Below are 17,028 nucleotides of genomic sequence, written 5' to 3'. Positions count from 1 at the left end.
CAAAATATTCCTACAAAGTTCGTAACGAACTCAAAAGAGGTCCTAAGGAAGTACCCCATGGTACGCTGGCAAAGTGAACACCTATCATGAGTCTGGCAAAAGGTATGTGTTCATTCTGAATCACTTTCGTGGGTTTGATGGCAGAGAAATTGCGCAATCATGCCGCCGTACAATAACAAGGGCCCCAAATTGATAAATCCAAAAAGGGGGGTAGAAAAGAATGGTAAAAAGGGGTGGGGATGTTTTGCACAATGGATGGGAATTAGAACACTGGGCTGTCTGTTGTGCAGTGGGCGAGCATTCAATTAATATTTCACACTATTAATTGGCGTTAATTATTTAGTTTACTTCTAGTTGCAGTTCAATGATACCGTACTTTTGGGGGAGGACTAGACGAGAAGCGTGGCCAGCTGTCCAAATTTCCAAGATGTGTTCAATTAAAATTCAATTGGTCCCGGACCCGTTCTGGTTTTTTAAGTTGACATTGGATGAGGGAGGGGAGGGTTACAGGCCGAATAGGCTTGCCAAGGACACGTAAAGAAGTTCAAAGCTCAAGGAAACTTCATATCGATCAAATTGGTCTCATATCGATCCATGGACAACCACAGATGCGACGCCTAATTTGTTGGAATTTGTGACATGTCATGTGCCGTCGACACAAGGCCAGCAACAACACAGATAAGAACGGCAATAACAACCGAATTGCCCAGAACAGAGCCAACCCATTGACATTGAGACCCACACCTCGCGTGGACAATCCAATGGGAACCGGGCTTCCTTTCCAACTTATGCGTGAAGCAAATCCTTCGCAATGACCACCATTGACCACAACAGTGGGACAGCTCGTGTCTCGTGCTCGTCCTTGGGCCCTCTGGGCGGGTCCTTTGGTTATTAAATCCCCTTTTCGAACTTAATTAAGGCTACTCGTTTTGGCCAATGTGTGTACACAATTGTGGACGGGCGCGGCCAACTTAGTGTTAAGCAACTCGAACCAAACATCTGTGATTAAGGACACTGGCCAAGGCGTTAAGTGGGCCAAAGGCTGGGGAAATATTAAAATACCTTGCTGTGCCATCAAAGATGCATTCAAATGAATTATTTAAGTACGTTACTTAAGCTAGGGACAAAATAAACCATACATGACCTCATGTTATGGGAATTTTTAATTTTCACCAATGACGAATATGATACATGCTATGTGAATTTTTGATTTTCACCAATGACAAATGTGGTACATATATTTAACCTTTTTCAATTGGTCATTTAATAACGATTTTTTAGTTAACTGAGCTTTTTCTTTCAAGGGAAAACTAATTAACATTCTTTTCTTGTCAATATGAGCTATGGAAATTAAAATAACAGCTAACCATACGATATAAAGATGTATCTCCTTTTTATCAGAAGCCAAACATTTATCCTTACTATTTAAAATGTGTGTAAAATTGTCCGATAATATTCTTAAATTCATTTACTCGTGGGGGCTATGACCTTTCATAATATGTATTTATTGCATTTTCATTTACGAGCAATGAGCTCTAGTCTTTACAATTAAATCACACTGAAAATCTACTGACATTCGCTAGTACTTATAAATAGATGTCCCACTATCAGAATTAAACATGTCCTTGCCAGTTTATTGGCTCCAACTCAATGTCCTTCAGGGCCTATTTGGGCTAATGTGGTCATTCAAAGGTGATTAGGGGCTTGAGTAAAATATTTACACATCTCGGACTTAGCAGCAATACAAATGGTGTTTGGCTTACAGTTTTTTTTAAGTGCATGTTTACTGCGAGCCATCCTACTATGGCCAGTTATAAATTCTTAATTATCAACTGTAAAGTTCCCAAAGGCGGAATCGAATCGAATTGAAAAACCCGAAGGTTATTGGGTACATTCATGTTTTTCTTTTTGAACATTTAACTATTTGAATTTTTGATCAGAATTCTTAAGCGTGTTGTTTGCTTGAGAAGAACAGAAGGACAGTTGCAATTCTGCCCGTTAGTATTAGTTTCAAGGAACCATTCTCAAAATATCCTCCACAGAACAATTTTATTTACTTAACACAAATCTATAATATATAATATCACTGGTTGTAAATTCTAGAAATGAATTTTACTAAGCACTACAGTCTAAATTGTAATTAGATATATTAGCCTTTGTTTGGGAGTTCACCAGTGGGCGTATAGGCCTGGTTTTCATAGCCAGCGAAATTGCCCAATACCATTGAAATGCGCGAAGGCGAGTGCTGTATTCCATTTCCGGATTTATCTTCCAATCCATTTGTTTGACCATTTGATTTCGCACTGGTCGGCAGTACAAAATTTGCATTACGACAGCGTCGATGGAGGAATAATCGCAGCTTGAAGAAGGCAAAAAGCAGGACATAGACGCAACAGGACAGGATAAGTACGCCAACAACCGTGATAAAGGCGTTTTCTGGCTTGTTCCAATCAATCACATAATAGATATAAGGCTTGCCTTTCCTAAAACAAACGTAAACCGAAATATAAGATTTATCTTTACAGTAATCCATTTTAAACTTACTTGTTAATGCCTCCGCACAAATGATAAATATACGAAAAAACGGCGAACACAATTCCAAATAATACTGGCAGAAATATATGCAGCAACCTCATCGGATGTGCTACAATCCACAGATCGATGAACATGCAAATCGAGTTAAATGCATGAGTGAGTACGTTCGTGGCGTCCAAAGCGCTTTCATTAGCTGTAGAGAAAAATAACCATTAATATCAAAGAACGTATAATGAATTCAAGAATAACTCACCATCATACAGAATACTCCAGTAGATTATGGTGATGACAATGGACAGGACCAAGGATATGATATGCATACCCCAATACAGTCGAAAATAGCTAAAGAAACTCTTTATGTTCAAGAGTTTATCTGGGAAATATATATACCTCTCAGCATTCCGTAATGGACCTATTTTAGTATACAACTTACCCGCATATTCTGGGTGATAATGCCAAATGGTGACTAGAACAGCACCCAACACGTTCGTCAACATGCACATCCATATTCCCCAGTTGGTCATGTAGATAAAGTACAGCCAATAACTGCTCAGATCATCTGCTTCTGGCCACATCGAAATTATTACCACGGCCACAAAAAACAGAGCCATGAACCAGCGATAAAACAAGTACGCCATGCTCTTTGTGCATGACTGCCACTGAAACGGATTAACAAAACGGATTAATAAATATGATACTCTAATGATAAACTTGAATAATAAATTATACAAATTATTAAAAGGAAATAAAGAAAATGCATCGAAAATTTTGCATTTTTGATTAGTTTTCTTGGGCTTTACATTTTTGTATTACGTATGGTTGATTAAATATTCATTTTAATTTGTTATAATAAATTACTCGGTATCAGCCTTTTATAAAAATTTTGTTAAGAGCTGCCATTATAAATTTTAGATCATATTTTCACTAAACTGACGCTTTTCCCAATTTCAACTTGGAAAGGTTAAAGGGCACCTGCACTAAGAATCGAAATTTATTGTACCTGTCGCATGTTTAAAGTTTTGTTAACTTGACTGGCCGTCTAGTTTGTAACGGTTTGCTGCTTATGAATATTTCAATACAGTAATTTACAATGCAAGAGCAATCGGTGTACACAAGACAAAAAGTACTGTCATATATATCAGTTTGTGCATATATATTTGTATCCAAACATACCCCCCTTCTGTTGATACTGTGAATAAAAGAAGCCATTAAATATGCTCAAGGTAAGTCCAATACGAAATGGTAAAACGCCCAATGTCCTTTGTCCATTTCGACAGCAAGGAGATAAGATTTGGTTATTTACGAACTTTCTGTTTTTGTATGTGAATTATAAGGACCAAAATCTTTAAATAAATAAATATAATACAATTTATATTTAGTCAAATTAAAACATAAATAATACTTTAAATGTGGTTCACCCCTAAATTTTCTTTTGTACTTTAAACTCAAAAATTAGTAGTCAGTACTTAATTTTTTAGGTTGTTGGGTATTCCCAAGACCTTTACCTACATTAATCTCTAGAATTCTCCTATGGCCAGACGTAATGACTAGCCTACACTTTAAAATGCCCACCATGTACATTGACCCGCCGCCCAAGTGCAAATCAAATAGAAACACACCTGCTTAGGTGCGTGTCGAGTGGAGGCGTTTTCGTCGTGAGCTCAAGGACGCAGCTATTTGTTTGTACTGTCGTCAATGTTTCGTTGAACTATTTAAATTGACCCATCCTGTGAAATAGTTCTTACCTGCGACTTGACAAAATCATCGGGCGTATCATGGTCGAATCCGCAGCTCTTTCGCTGGAACTCCTTCTTCACGGGATGCACTATCACCTGGAGTTTGCTCATCTCGTTAGATTCTGTGTCGATCAGAACCCTAATTTGTTTGATTGGAGGTTTTACGTAAGCACTCGATTCACGAACAGTGTATTTCCCAATGGCGTTATGCAATTCAAATCGTATTTAGCGATGTCATTCTCCGCGCAGTTGTTTATTGCTTATCACCAATCGCTGAAACGGCGTAAAATTATAATTTTAAATATATACAAAAAATAAATAAAATAATACAACTTTACAAATGCTAACGTTAACCATGTTTTAGAAAAAATGTAAAAAAAAATTCTTTAAATTCGTTAGTTGAAAGAACTTTTTGACTTGGAAGCTTAAAACTTTTTTCATTGCTTTTGGTTTATATTTTAGGTTTTTTTTATAGTTTGTATAAAATAAATCAATTTAACTTAAATAAATGTAGCACTTAAAAAATGCTAACACAAAACATTTTTTTTTTTAAATAAATTGACTTTTGAACTTGATAACTTAATTTTTTCATTTATTTATACTAATAATCGAATTACAATTGTTTTAAGAACCGCTTTACTTATATATCGACCAATTCCGGCCATCCTGTATCGACATATTTTTAACAATTTTCATCGTACTACCATATTTACATATATTTAATGAGTCAATTTTATTGAATTCTAGATGGTTTACAAATAAATTATTTTTATATATTTCAAGGCCCATTTATATGACGAATGCAATAATTTCCCCAGAACACAGTTTCCAAACCTCAGTAAACCTTTATATAAAACTCTTTTGCCTTGCTCTAGACATTTCGTTAGTCACAGTTTATTCTCAGTATCGTCAACAACAAGTTTACAAATAGATCTTATTTCAACATCTATTATTTGTAAAAAGGAAAAATAGTTGTTCTTTTTTGATGGAGTTTGCTGGAAAATTTCTGAAGCCCGTCTGGCGGCCAATGATGCAAGGTGAGTGAACGGAGAACAAAGAGTAGAGTAACTTATTTGAAATGGAACATTCTGCGGGCTAGTATCTCGACTCTATTGCGAGAAGCCGATGAGGAGTCTAGTTGCTTTTCCCGTTGCCAAAGTGGAAAGTGGAAAGTCCAAGTACATGATGGCCCACGTGTATATTCATGGGGAAATGGGCAGTGCCAAGCAGGTGATTCGCAGTCATTCTAAGGCTAAGTACCATCGTAAGTTGGAATAAGTCTTGCGATCTTGTGGGTTTCTTATGCCCTGTTTCCCATTCCCTCAGTTGATGTGTACGATGAGTTGAAAAAGGAGGCAGAGGCGATGGGCTTGTGCACCCAGGGTCTGGGTGGTGGCTACTTGGTCCACGACAGGGAAAAGAAGTACATCAAGCTCTATGGAAGGTCCCAGGCTCTGGGAAAGGCCGACCACGAGGCTGCCCGTGAACTACTGCAACCCCTCTACAACGATCACAAGATTGATGCTGAATCTGGTGGTATGGAACCCTAGAGAAATTTTAATCCGCATTTCGGTTTCGACGGTCACTGACCACATTTTCCTTCTTTTTTTACAAATTTTGGTTTTGGGGCAAGTGAACAGTATTCATTAATTAAAATTTAATTTCACAAGAGGACTGGAATATTTTATTGTGTGTATCCAAGGTTTCTGTATTTCTTCACAGCATTACATTTTCCTGGTTTTTGGTACCTAACAATTACAGCCCTTTAGTCTGGCCCAAAAAGGTTAGCCACTAATGTGCAAAATGCGAAATACGAGTTGCGAAGGCTTGGGCCTAGTAGACTACTTAATAGTGCTAATAATGCGACCATTGTGTGACCGACTATTCGTATAATTATATGAAGTGGCACTGTGGGGGAGCATCGTTTATGGATCAATTTACCAGACAGTTCATTCGCTTCGTCGAGCGCTCTAATATTATATAGTCAGTGAATAATTATTCGCTTCACCGGGGTAACAGAATAAGAGACCCTCGCCAAGTTATTGTGTTTTGCCTGTCATTGGTCGACCGTTTATTGCAAAAAAATAAATAAAAAGTTATGCAATAAATATATTAATTAGCTCAGTAAGGTCGAACTTTGAAACAGAATAAAAAAAACCTTGAGGTCGGACGCCTGAAGCGCTGAGTAATTATAAAGTACTAGGCTCTGAAGATAATTTACAACAATCTGCAATAGTGTGCTTTGACTAGATAAAACATCTTTGTTTTTCTTCTGATTACCTTGGTGCCCTCTACATTCTTGATAAGATATTACGTTCTCAACAAATTTTATTTTTATCCCCTGGTTATAAAAAATATATAATGAAGCAATTAGTCTGCAGTGGTCAAACACTAAGGCTAAATAATAAAAGACCGTCTACTTGAGCAATCATTAAGCGGTAAGTGCGTTGTTTACTAGACCTAAATCGCGAACAGCTTTTCCGTCTGAAACTCTAGACCCTAGAAATGGATTCAGTCATAATTTTCACGGCAACTGCGTTGGCTTGAACAAACATCGCGCCATACTCGACTAAATTATAATTACTTCTCCAGAGTATTACACTGATATAAACACATTTTTTGAGTGCAATGTTCATTGTCCCTGAACTTGCACGAATGGCGCGCTAATGAAACTTATAAACAAGAAAAAAATGGGGAAGGAGGGCGGCTAATACAGTTAACAGACTCTAAACCATCCGAATTGGTGGCCAAGACAGTTTGAAGTCTTGTTTAGTGTGCATTTTATTTACACGCTTTTGTCCCTTGTGCCACATTTTCGTCAACAAAAGAGACCAAAAACTACCTTCAAAATACATGTGTTTACTGTGCGTGTCGAAACGGTATGGCAAACGAACGATTTTGGTACCACCTTTTAATAAAACATTGCTAACGACTATCTTCCACATACACATTTTTAGCAAAAATAATGCAAAGAATCATGATCATTGAAATTCTTTAATGTTTCCACCTTTAACTCGATTTATTGTGTGCGTACATTTAAGCGATTCATTTAGTTTAAATGCCCTTTAACTATGAAACGCACTGTATACAAATGATATATAGGTTTATGGCTCTTGATGTTGTACCACATTGAACCTTAAAATAAAACTCGTTGACCTTTACAGGCTGCGTAAATAATTTTTCGACTTGAATGAAGTCAAGCCGCTTGAGTGAATGGCAAGTCGAAGACTTCAGATTCCATCGATATTTACGCCCTCATCAAGATCCACTTGTCGATTAGATAAGACACGTCAGCTGGCCAATAGTCACAATCTTTTCAATCACTCCAATAGAAAGTGAAATCAAAAGAGTTCAACGCTTTTTAAAGCATTTCTTATGTTAATGTCACGAGCATGCCCAAAAAACTTTCATATGCTTTTCAAGTGGATGTCCAAAAACCAATCGAAATTCGTCATAAAAATTCTTAAGTTTTTTATAGACTACTCTTAAACTATAATTAGGCAATTCATAAATCTTGATTGGTGACTTGGGCCCTCTAAATAATTAGTTTGCAAATTATTATTGATTATACGTAGAGTGCTAACAATATAATTGGTTTACCTTTTTGCTGAATTGAATTACCAAATCAGGAACAGATAAAAAAAATGAAGAAATCAGAAAAAATGAAGAAATGGTCGGTTTCTAATCAAGATCTTAATAACTGACGCATTAGGATCCGCTTTTGTTTTTGTAGTGGGTTTTAATATTATATTTTAATAAATATATTTATTTTTAATTTGTATTAAATTTTTCTCCATTCTTTTAATTATATCAAGAGACTTGTGATCGATATTGACTACTTTCTGTTATACAATAAAGCCGGTTTACAAATAATTGCCATTATCGCATTGAACGAGGTCAGTTATTGTATCAAAGGTGTTAAAATGAGTTCTCTTATACGAGCAAGCGGAAGCGAACAAATTAATAAGGTGTTAATAATTGTATAATGTTTGTGAGAATATAAATATAAACAAATCTTGAATGGCCCATATTTTCTACTAATCGCAACCCACCCAAAGTAAACCGCATAAAAAATGCGAACAAACTAGTTTTGCTTATGAATGCCGGTCAATTAGCTAACATTAAAGATTCGATGTGTATTGAAACCGCATTTGCAGAGTTTTTAAAGCTAGACTCACCTTTAAGTAATTGCAAGCACAGTTGGCTTTGAATAACGTCTTAGTCCAAATTTGATTTGCTGCTCCTTGAAATTGTTGTTATTTAGTGAACAGGAAATTTATAATCGTTCATTTAGCTCGCTTTTTCATTAACGTTTTTTGGGAACGTGCCTAAAATTTCAATAGTAACGTAAAATCCAATGAGCCAATATGTATGCAAAGCTAATGCCACGAAAGTAGAAACTCTACCGATATATATGTATGCACATCTAAGAACGAAAATCTGCATGAAAAACCTCATTCGTTAAAATATTCAGAAGGCCTTGAAACAAAAGTAACCCCTAATGATTATATTTTACTTCCAAATAAAACCTTTTGGAAACGGAAAAAGAAACATTTCCGTACCTAAACGTATTAAGAAGTACAAAATTTGAATAAAATAAGGTTTTGCAAAAATTTGCAAAATCTTGTTATATATTTTTTTTGTTTCTGAATGTTTTGTTTTCGAATTAAAAAGTAAAAAAAATTGTTTGGCTTAGGTATTTCTAAAATAAAGATTTGCCTAGCCTTTTATGTGTATTTGCTAAACACACAAAGCACATTGTTTTCAAAAGAAACACTTAATTAACAACTATTCCTCAACTCACGAATATTTTCTATCTTGTTTAATAAACTACACTTTGACATTTTTCTTCAACTATGGCAATACCGTTTATTTCAATGATTTTTTTGCGCTATGTACATTGCGGATTATAAACGCGGTCTGGGTGTCTGAATTGTCTTTTATTTTTTAGCCAGGTTGGTAATTTCTATTTGGGTCACCACAGCAACAACAACTTTGCATAACGGTATCTAGCCATTTCGGGTTTGTTTGTTTGATGGGCCTTCCATTTGTAGTCTGTTTGAGTATTACACCAACCGATCACTTCATATTCACGCACCGATGCACCAGAACAGCCAGTGAGCAACACCAAACCAATAAAATAATACTACTGAGTAAACGCACCAAACGATTAAAAGTTGCCAGAGAACGGAGTACAAATCACGACTTCTCGCAGTGAAGAAAGAATTAAAACTGATCGCGGCTTGCCTTTTGGTTTGGTGGAGTCGCAGCGTTTTATCGTAATAACGCAATATCGTAATATCGTAAGCGCAGACGCGGCTGCTGCGACGCCGACGTCAACGTAGCCAGGTGTGTTTGCTCGTGTCTTTTATGGCTGAGAAGTGAGAGAGAGACTACACTGGGAAAATATTTTATAGTCAGTTCCAGGCGGAACTTTTTAATAATTTTGTAGTTATAACTATAGTTTTAAAATTTTTTTTGTTTATGGTACTTTAAAAATCTTTTAGTGATTTTATCTTTTTTCTATTAAAATATTTACTATACAAAAAAAAGTAAAAAACTATTATTCTATTTTATTCTTGTAAGCACGAATGTGCTCTGACGCAATACACAAGTTTTAATTTTTCGTTATCAGTACTCGAAAATAATGTAGACATATTATCGGGAACTGATACAAAAAAATAATAGGCCTGTTTCTTAAAATTGTACTTATGTAGAAATATGTACAATGTATTAACATATGCGTATTACGTCATAACAAATTCTTGCTTACAGAATAGATTAGAAAAGATTAGATTCTTTGAAAATTTTGTACATACAAAATACTTTTAGGCTTAATACAATTTTAGTTTCATTTGTTTTATTTTTTTTATAAAGGCAAATAACTTAAATAACTTATGTTTTTGCAGATTTTGTTCTTTAGGGTATTAAAATAAATAAATCATACCAAATACAGTTCAATTTTGAAAAAATTGTTAACCATTATACTATTAAGGTAAAGTAAGTTAGCAGTTCAATAAAAATTTATAAAAAGAAACACACATTGTTTAATTGAAATTCAAACATTTTAATTCATAGTTTAATAAGTATGTACATAATACTTTTATTTTACATTTTGGTTAAATACATATGTATTTTCTACCGTAAAAAGTGGATTAAAAATATTTTTATAAATTTTCGATACCACTAAGTTGTCTGGATTTGACTTTATTTTTTTCAGTATTTGGTTATTGACAAAACGATAAAGCACACATAAGAACCGATGGATGCTTTTGGCTCTGTTTTCTGCCCTCCTCTTTTATCCACTTTGAGCTTAATTACTCGCTAACCTTATTTTGTGCGTTTGTGTGTGCTTTTATTTGGCAAATGTTTGTAGCCAAACAAAAGTAGAAGTTTTTACCTGCCGGTACAGTTTGTTAAAAAAGAGAAAAGAACTTCGCGCTTGTTAATGTCTTAATGATAGGGGCAAATTTCGTAATAAAAAGAAAGAACTTAACACAGTTTTTTCTGTGTAAAAACTGGATTTGTAATCTAATTTCAACGATGCATGGAAAATGCTGACTCACCGTTTCATTTAAGAAGAACAAAAGTCTTGGAATTGGGTTAGGAAAATAAGCGAAAAAGTAAGTATTCTGATTACCCAATTTTTTTTGTCATCGAACCTGTGCCATTTCACAGTAAAGACATTAATAACCTTTACGGGTTTTTTAACAGGTCCAATTTGTGACAAATTAAAAATGAAAATAAAGAAACACAAAAATATTGTTTCAATTTTAAAAATTTTGCTATACTTCAGATAAAAAAAAATAAGGGTAGCATACAATTTGTTATGTTTCGCCAAAAAGATTTAAAGTTTCCGTCTTTGTACTATATTTATAAAATCACTTTAAGTTCATATATACATTTTATTTTATTTCTATTTTCGTTATATGTTTATACAATTCCATAATTCTCTTGAAGTATTTGTTAAATACGATACTATCAAGTAGAGTATTTTCAACAAGTTTCATATTTATATTAAATCCATATATGTAGTAACAAAATTAATTCTTTTTATACCTAGCTAAACCAATTCAATGTTAAGGAACCAGAGGATTAAAACTTACAATATCAAATACTAGATATAAATAAATGCATGCGAATGTGTGTGTAGCGATGCCACTCCCATTTAGTCGTTTTGTGATTTAGGATGGTTTCTAAATGGACTTACATTACATAATGCTGGCGATGCTAATATAACGTGGTTTATGTGCGGGTGCTAATGAGGTGATATTACATGTATGTCTGTGGTGTCATTATCGTATTGTAAGTCCCTCATATCAGGCCCACTGCATGAGGAGTCCAGACCACACTGAAGGCTTTGTTGAACATCCTCTTTAGCTTGTAGAGTCCGAAGAGCAGCATCCAGTAACAGAGAATGAGCAGAAAGATGCCCACAAAGGTCACCAAACAGCGGTCGGGATTGCTCCAATCCAGAATGGGATACACATAGGGATTGCCAAACCTGCAGGAGAATTATGCACGTGATCAGTATATAATTGTAACGAATGCGGGTAATATTTTGCACTCACTCATCTGTTCCCCCGCATAAGTGGTAAACGTAAGTGAATATGAAGAAAAAGATCGCCAGACTCATCCCATAAACTACATGTAAGATCCTAATCGGAAATGCCACAACAAAGAAATCGATCATCATCATCACAGAATTCAGTCCGTGGGTAATTATGCTGATTCCAGGGTATCGCATGGGCTTATCTGTAAACAAAATATTAAATTATTATCAAACATATAAAAACGAAAACTTTCGTATTATAGAGAACTCATTCGATTTATTTTTACGAGCTTAAAAACAACTTAGGCGAACTCATGTAAATTATGGTTTCTTTATGAGTTTAATTCTGCTAAAATATAATTTATAAATTCAGTACTTACTGATATTACAAATAAATATTAGCAGTAAAAAACAAGAGAGAACGCTACAGTCGGGTGCCCCGACTATCAGATACCCGTTACTCAGGTGAAGGGAATGCGAGGGAGATGGAGATAGAAACTTTGATCCCGCATAACTTTTTAACGAATGGTCCGATTTGAAAAATTCTACATTTCGATAGGTATTGATAAACACAATAAAACTGCATTTTTACTTTTCCGAAATATTTAAATTTTTAAAATCGTATATAAGCGATTGTGGGCGTTAAAGGGGGCGTGGCACCTTTTTGAAACAAACTTGCGCTGCGTAGGAACTCCTAAAATCTACATGCAAAATGCCAATCTTCTAGCTTTTATAGTTTCCGAGATCTCAGCGTTCATACGGACAGACAGACGGACAGACAGACGGACAGACGGACATGGCTATATCGACTCGGCTAGTGACCCTGATCAAGAATATATATACTTTATAGGGTCGGAAACGCTTCTTTCTAGCTGTTACATACGGGTATAATAAATGAAAGCCCTTTTAGTAGTTCCACGAAAAACTGATTTAAATATTATGCATTTCTACGACAGGAACTTATACTCACTCATTTTTCCATGGAGGAACACCCAGTAGACTGTTGATATGATCAGTGCCAGTGAAAGGGTCATATTATACAGCCACCAGTATATTTTCAGGGCCCTCGAGGTATCGATCTTGTGGGCGGATTCCTGCACCAGACTCCGGGTATTTCTCAGATCATAGTGCCAGCAGGTGACCTGTACGGCGGAAATCAGCAGGGTGATCGTGCACAGCCCGAATCCCCAGTTGGTCATGTAGATAAAGAACTTTCCATCGCTAAACTGAACTGTTATGCACATGATGTACACGCCCAGGAAAAACAGGGCCCATAACCACCGGTACAGTAAGTATATTGTGTTGATCTCATCTTTTTGCCACTGCAAGATGAAAGTAAAGATCGGTTAATTAAATAAATTAAATAAAACAATAAACTTAAAGAAAGCAATTGACAAAATATCAATTAACAGATTTTGTTTCACTTAACATATACCTATTAGCAAACTTAGTTGCTTTTATTGCGCTCAACAGGAAAATTACATATTTCCTTATCGCAGTCACTTGTCTGACCCTTACTTGATGATCTATTAAAGTTTATGTAATATTTTAATTAAAATTTCCACACCTTTTCACGTCAAAATTAACGAAAACAAATTCTATATGCTAATGACAGCACTTATCACGATTTAATGCTTATCACTTCCAATGACGTAGTCAGAATTAGGGCCTGTCTAAGTAATTCCACCTTCGTATCAAAATCTTTATTTTCGTGTGTACAATAGTATTTCAATTTATTTGTTTTGAACTTAATTATTGCGGAAATAAAATCAGTGGATTCCGTAGATTATGCGGTCCTCCATGGACATTTATGGGCACGTTTGCCGTCTGATAAGGCCTCCCCAGACAATTTATGGCATGAGCCAAAACTGTAATCTGGTTCCTGATTTGATTGGATAAGCGGGAAATGTGTAATAGCTTATGTGATAGAATTCGCATTACTTCCCAGAACTTTGCTCTGCCATGGGAATTACTTTTAAGGGGCGAATCGTTTTGGGGTGATTTTTAAATGACTCATAATGTTGATATGTTGACTCTTTATTTTCTAATCTTTTTTTTTACTCAGAATGAAACGTAAAAAAGAGGGTTAACTAAGCCTTTCTTATCAAAGTTGGTATTTATAAAGCTGACAAACAACTTGTTATTTGTATTGGAATATGTCTAAGACTTGGGAATACATATGATAATTATTTTTATTAACTATGTATGCATATATCATTCATTCATAAACAGTTAGTATAGTACATAGTTTCATATCTATGTGGGTTACAGTTCTGAATATATCTATCCTTCATGGTCTACGTGTGATGTTTTGTTAGAAGAGTACAACTTTGAATACAGCCAAGCTTTTAGTCTAGCTGTGCTAATTAAATTCGAATTAATTAACAACGCTTGCATGTTTACTGCGCTCTCACCATAACATTTAATGTTTCATGTGAACTTCGCTTTTTTGTTGAGCACATTCTAACGAACTTTTGGGTATATAAGTAAGTCACTTTTCCCTTTTTCATTATATTCCTAATGGACGGTTGAACGCCCTGGGGAACTCAGTTCAACGTTGTGTTATATTGTTGTTAGAGGAATTTTTAATACACTTTTACAGGTGTTTCTCTTATCAAATTATTTTTTTATTGCACTTATCTAGTTAGATTGTTGATAGCCAAGGCGTCGTTGTCTGTGCAAAACAATAACTTTAGGAAATTATTTCCATGCTTCTAGAAACTAAATATTATGTTAAATGCCTTGAGTTCAACAGTTGAGCACTAATAACCCCTTAGCTTTAAGAAACACGTGCCCCATGATCTCACACGCAGAGTTATAACTTCCTAGGCACACTAATGATAGTCACTACAATGTGTTCACTTATTTTCGCTACTGCTATTTGCACTACTCGTATGATACCACCTGAGCTGTTACAGCACCGATAAAGTCTGCTGTATTTGGACAATAATTACGTGGAACTGTCCTCACCTGAGATCTGTAGAATAAGTGAACGCGATTGTATGCGAAGCCGAAATTTGCCCGTTGCAATTCCTTGTTGAAGCTTTTACAAAAGTCGTCGAAAAGTTGCATTTCATATGATTTTCTTTTTTTGTGTTATTTCTTATTTATTTAACTTGTTTTATTTTAATTTTTTTGCACACCCTTTATCGAAGTGTGGGGACTTTGGCATTTGTTAGGAGCGGAGACTTCCGAACCGAGTCGCGTATAGCCGGCTACTGACTTCACCAGCGCTTTTTGAGTTATGTTTACGACCCACACGAGCCCCGCAAGAGAGATAGTGAGAGAGTTAAGTTAGGGCGATGGAACACGAGTAAGGAGCGACGCACGACCGGGATGTGGGGATCTCCACCGTGATCTTGAAAAGGCGATCTTCTGGGGTCCGGAGATGGGTTGGGAGATGGGATTGCGGGGCTATTGGCGAATCAGCTCCAGTTGGCACGCGCACTCGACGACTCCAAACGTACTGGCGGACTGACTGACTGGCAGTTTGATTCGGAACCCGATCGGAATTCAGTGATCGCTCGATTCCAGTCGGCAGACGATCACTAGACACATCGGTTGCCTAACGGGAATTGGACACATCGACTGCTGGCGTAACACGCTTTATAGCGACATCGCCACTAAATTCAATTTAAAACAGAGTGTCGAATGGCAGAATGGCAAGTACCGCCCTCTCGTCGGTGGGAACCGTTTAACGAACCACTCACTACTCTATATCACTGATATTGACAGCTGGATCGCACTGAACTTGAAGCCGCAGAGGTCGGCCAATTAAGATCTCCATTAACCAGTACCGCCCAAATGCTCCCAAAAGTCAAATTTGTCGTGCAGCACTTGATGCTTGAAATTCCAGCTGACCTACATTATTTGGGGGCAGAAACGTTCGCAGAGCGATAAGCAAAGTGGGTTCGGCCTTATCTAATCCATCAGATTGGGAGCTATCATGCTCTTGAAAAACAGCTAATTGGTATTTAAGTGAATCTAGCTTAGGCATATTCATTTTTATTCTATAAATTGTATTAATAATTTTCAATATGGAATAAAATAAAAATATTCTCCCAGTATTACAATAACCGGTTCCAAGTGTGTTAAAATTATTTATACAATTTATTTATGCATTTATACATTAATTTTGTTTAGTAAAAGTAAATGGACTTAAACGGACAGCCATAGCTTTAAAATATAATTCTTAAAAATATTTCATTGGAAATTATGATGAAAACCCATTACATCACTCAGTTAGACCTTCAGCAATAATTTGTATATCTTATTGTTTAATAAATAAATAATAATTTAAAGATAATATTTTTTGTTTATTTATTACTTGATACCCAGTTTAGATAAATAAAAACAACACACTTTTGACTTTTGTTTTTGCTGACACATTTTCGCGACTGAAATTGGATCAATTTGCGCGCTTAATAATCTCGCAGCATCGATTACATGTAAACATTCCTGCTGAATTTTGAATACCCATTCAGTCAAATTCAAAACCCCGCCATCAAACCGTAATTGTAAGTAATCAAAAGAGTAACTGGTCGTTACCCTTTCTTCTGACCTTGTCATTGGCCGAGAACAAGAAATCGAGAGTGTCGTCGGCATCCGTTGTAAAGATACGCAAAGTTCACAATTGAAACTTCCTCTTTATTGCATAAATTTAATTTGCCTCTGTAATTGAAAGCCAATTTCAGGCGATACATTCTTAAATTGACTCTGTGGGAATGGCCTGACAAACAGCCACGATTTTTCATCTGTAGTTGGCGTATTTTCTGATTGCATTAAAATGATATATATGATACAATAAGTTGTTTTCAAATAAGTTACATTTTTCAATTTGAGTTCCCCCGTTGAAAATCAAAGAATTCCGTCGAATAAACAATTTACAGAAGGAAAGTAATGAGAGCCTTTTTTAACTTGGTTAATGATGAGCCTGGCAAAGTAAGGCTAAAATCATATTGCACATCTAATAAGTGATAATAGCATGCAGATGACAACTTAATTGCCTATAAGATTGACAAGATTAAAGTTGAGTTCATGGCAGTGTAACGACCCTACTCGCTGCTCGCATAAATCTCGCAAAATCTTAGTTAAATCAAACCAAGATAAGATAAGATATTACGATGGATTTAAAAAAACTAACATTGGAAATCGTCAGCCCTAGCAAAAGAAAAGGAAAGGGAAAATTTTAGATCTGATGGCTGA

At 35.6% G+C, this 17,028-nt stretch overlaps 3 protein-coding genes across 4 annotated transcripts; 1 reads left to right on the top strand and 2 right to left on the bottom strand.

Annotated features, from left to right (window-relative positions):
- Nucleotides 1–2,032: 2,032 nt before the first annotated feature.
- On the bottom strand, nucleotides 2,033–9,504 carry LOC108040784 (protein rolling stone). 2 transcript variants are annotated; one of them, XM_017118392.1, is made up of 7 exons: nucleotides 9,435–9,504; nucleotides 8,450–8,599; nucleotides 4,281–4,544; nucleotides 2,969–3,194; nucleotides 2,789–2,908; nucleotides 2,545–2,728; nucleotides 2,033–2,483 (listed from the first exon to the last, which is right to left on the bottom strand). In XM_017118392.1, exons 3-7 carry the CDS (start codon nucleotides 4,380–4,382, stop codon nucleotides 2,150–2,152), a joined length of 966 nt encoding a protein of 321 aa, XP_016973881.1. In that variant the 5' UTR covers nucleotides 4,383–4,544; nucleotides 8,450–8,599; nucleotides 9,435–9,504; the 3' UTR covers nucleotides 2,033–2,149. The 2 variants fall into 2 exon arrangements, with proteins under 2 accessions (XP_016973881.1, XP_016973882.1); XM_017118393.1 differs by having other exon boundaries at nucleotides 9,370–9,478.
- On the top strand, nucleotides 5,169–5,942 carry LOC108040785 (sex-regulated protein janus-B). The gene is made up of 3 exons (XM_017118394.2): nucleotides 5,169–5,308; nucleotides 5,371–5,535; nucleotides 5,598–5,942. Exons 1-3 carry the CDS (start codon nucleotides 5,257–5,259, stop codon nucleotides 5,819–5,821), a joined length of 441 nt encoding a protein of 146 aa, XP_016973883.1. The 5' UTR covers nucleotides 5,169–5,256; the 3' UTR covers nucleotides 5,822–5,942.
- Nucleotides 9,505–11,156: 1,652 nt separating the features above from the next.
- LOC108040783 (protein rolling stone) lies at nucleotides 11,157–15,380 on the bottom strand. The gene is made up of 4 exons (XM_017118391.2): nucleotides 14,794–15,380; nucleotides 12,794–13,145; nucleotides 11,843–12,026; nucleotides 11,157–11,775 (listed from the first exon to the last, which is right to left on the bottom strand). The coding sequence occupies exons 1-4, from the start codon at nucleotides 14,893–14,895 to the stop codon at nucleotides 11,586–11,588; spliced, it is 828 nt and encodes a 275-aa protein (XP_016973880.1). The 5' UTR covers nucleotides 14,896–15,380; the 3' UTR covers nucleotides 11,157–11,585.
- Between the last annotated feature and the right edge of the window lie 1,648 nt (nucleotides 15,381–17,028).

Source organism: Drosophila rhopaloa, unplaced genomic scaffold (assembly GCF_018152115.1).
Source record: "Drosophila rhopaloa isolate 14029-0021.01 unplaced genomic scaffold, ASM1815211v1 contig_2, whole genome shotgun sequence".
NCBI classification, from domain to species: domain Eukaryota; kingdom Metazoa; phylum Arthropoda; class Insecta; order Diptera; family Drosophilidae; genus Drosophila; species Drosophila rhopaloa.
This window is presented reverse-complemented; position numbering and strand designations above follow the sequence as displayed.

Coding starts and splice junctions, on each gene's coding strand:
- LOC108040784 (XM_017118392.1), bottom strand. CDS start 4,382: ATGAGCAAACTCCAGGTGATAGTGCATCCCGTGAAGAAGGAGTTCCAG. Junction 3,195..4,280: donor ATGATTTTGTCAAGTCGCAG/GTAAGAACTATT, acceptor AATCCGTTTCAG/TGGCAGTCATGCACAAAGAG. Junction 2,729..2,788: donor CTGGAGTATTCTGTATGATG/GTGAGTTATTCT, acceptor TTTTCTCTACAG/CTAATGAAAGCGCTTTGGAC.
- LOC108040785 (XM_017118394.2), top strand. CDS start 5,257: ATGGAGTTTGCTGGAAAATTTCTGAAGCCCGTCTGGCGGCCAATGATG. Junction 5,309..5,370: donor CTGGCGGCCAATGATGCAAG/GTGAGTGAACGG, acceptor TCTGCGGGCTAG/TATCTCGACTCTATTGCGAG. Junction 5,536..5,597: donor TTCTAAGGCTAAGTACCATC/GTAAGTTGGAAT, acceptor CCATTCCCTCAG/TTGATGTGTACGATGAGTTG.
- LOC108040783 (XM_017118391.2), bottom strand. CDS start 14,895: ATGCAACTTTTCGACGACTTTTGTAAAAGCTTCAACAAGGAATTGCAA. Junction 12,027..12,793: donor GTTCCTCCATGGAAAAATGA/GTGAGTATAAGT, acceptor TTTTGTTTACAG/ATAAGCCCATGCGATACCCT. Junction 11,776..11,842: donor TTATGCGGGGGAACAGATGA/GTGAGTGCAAAA, acceptor ATTCTCCTGCAG/GTTTGGCAATCCCTATGTGT.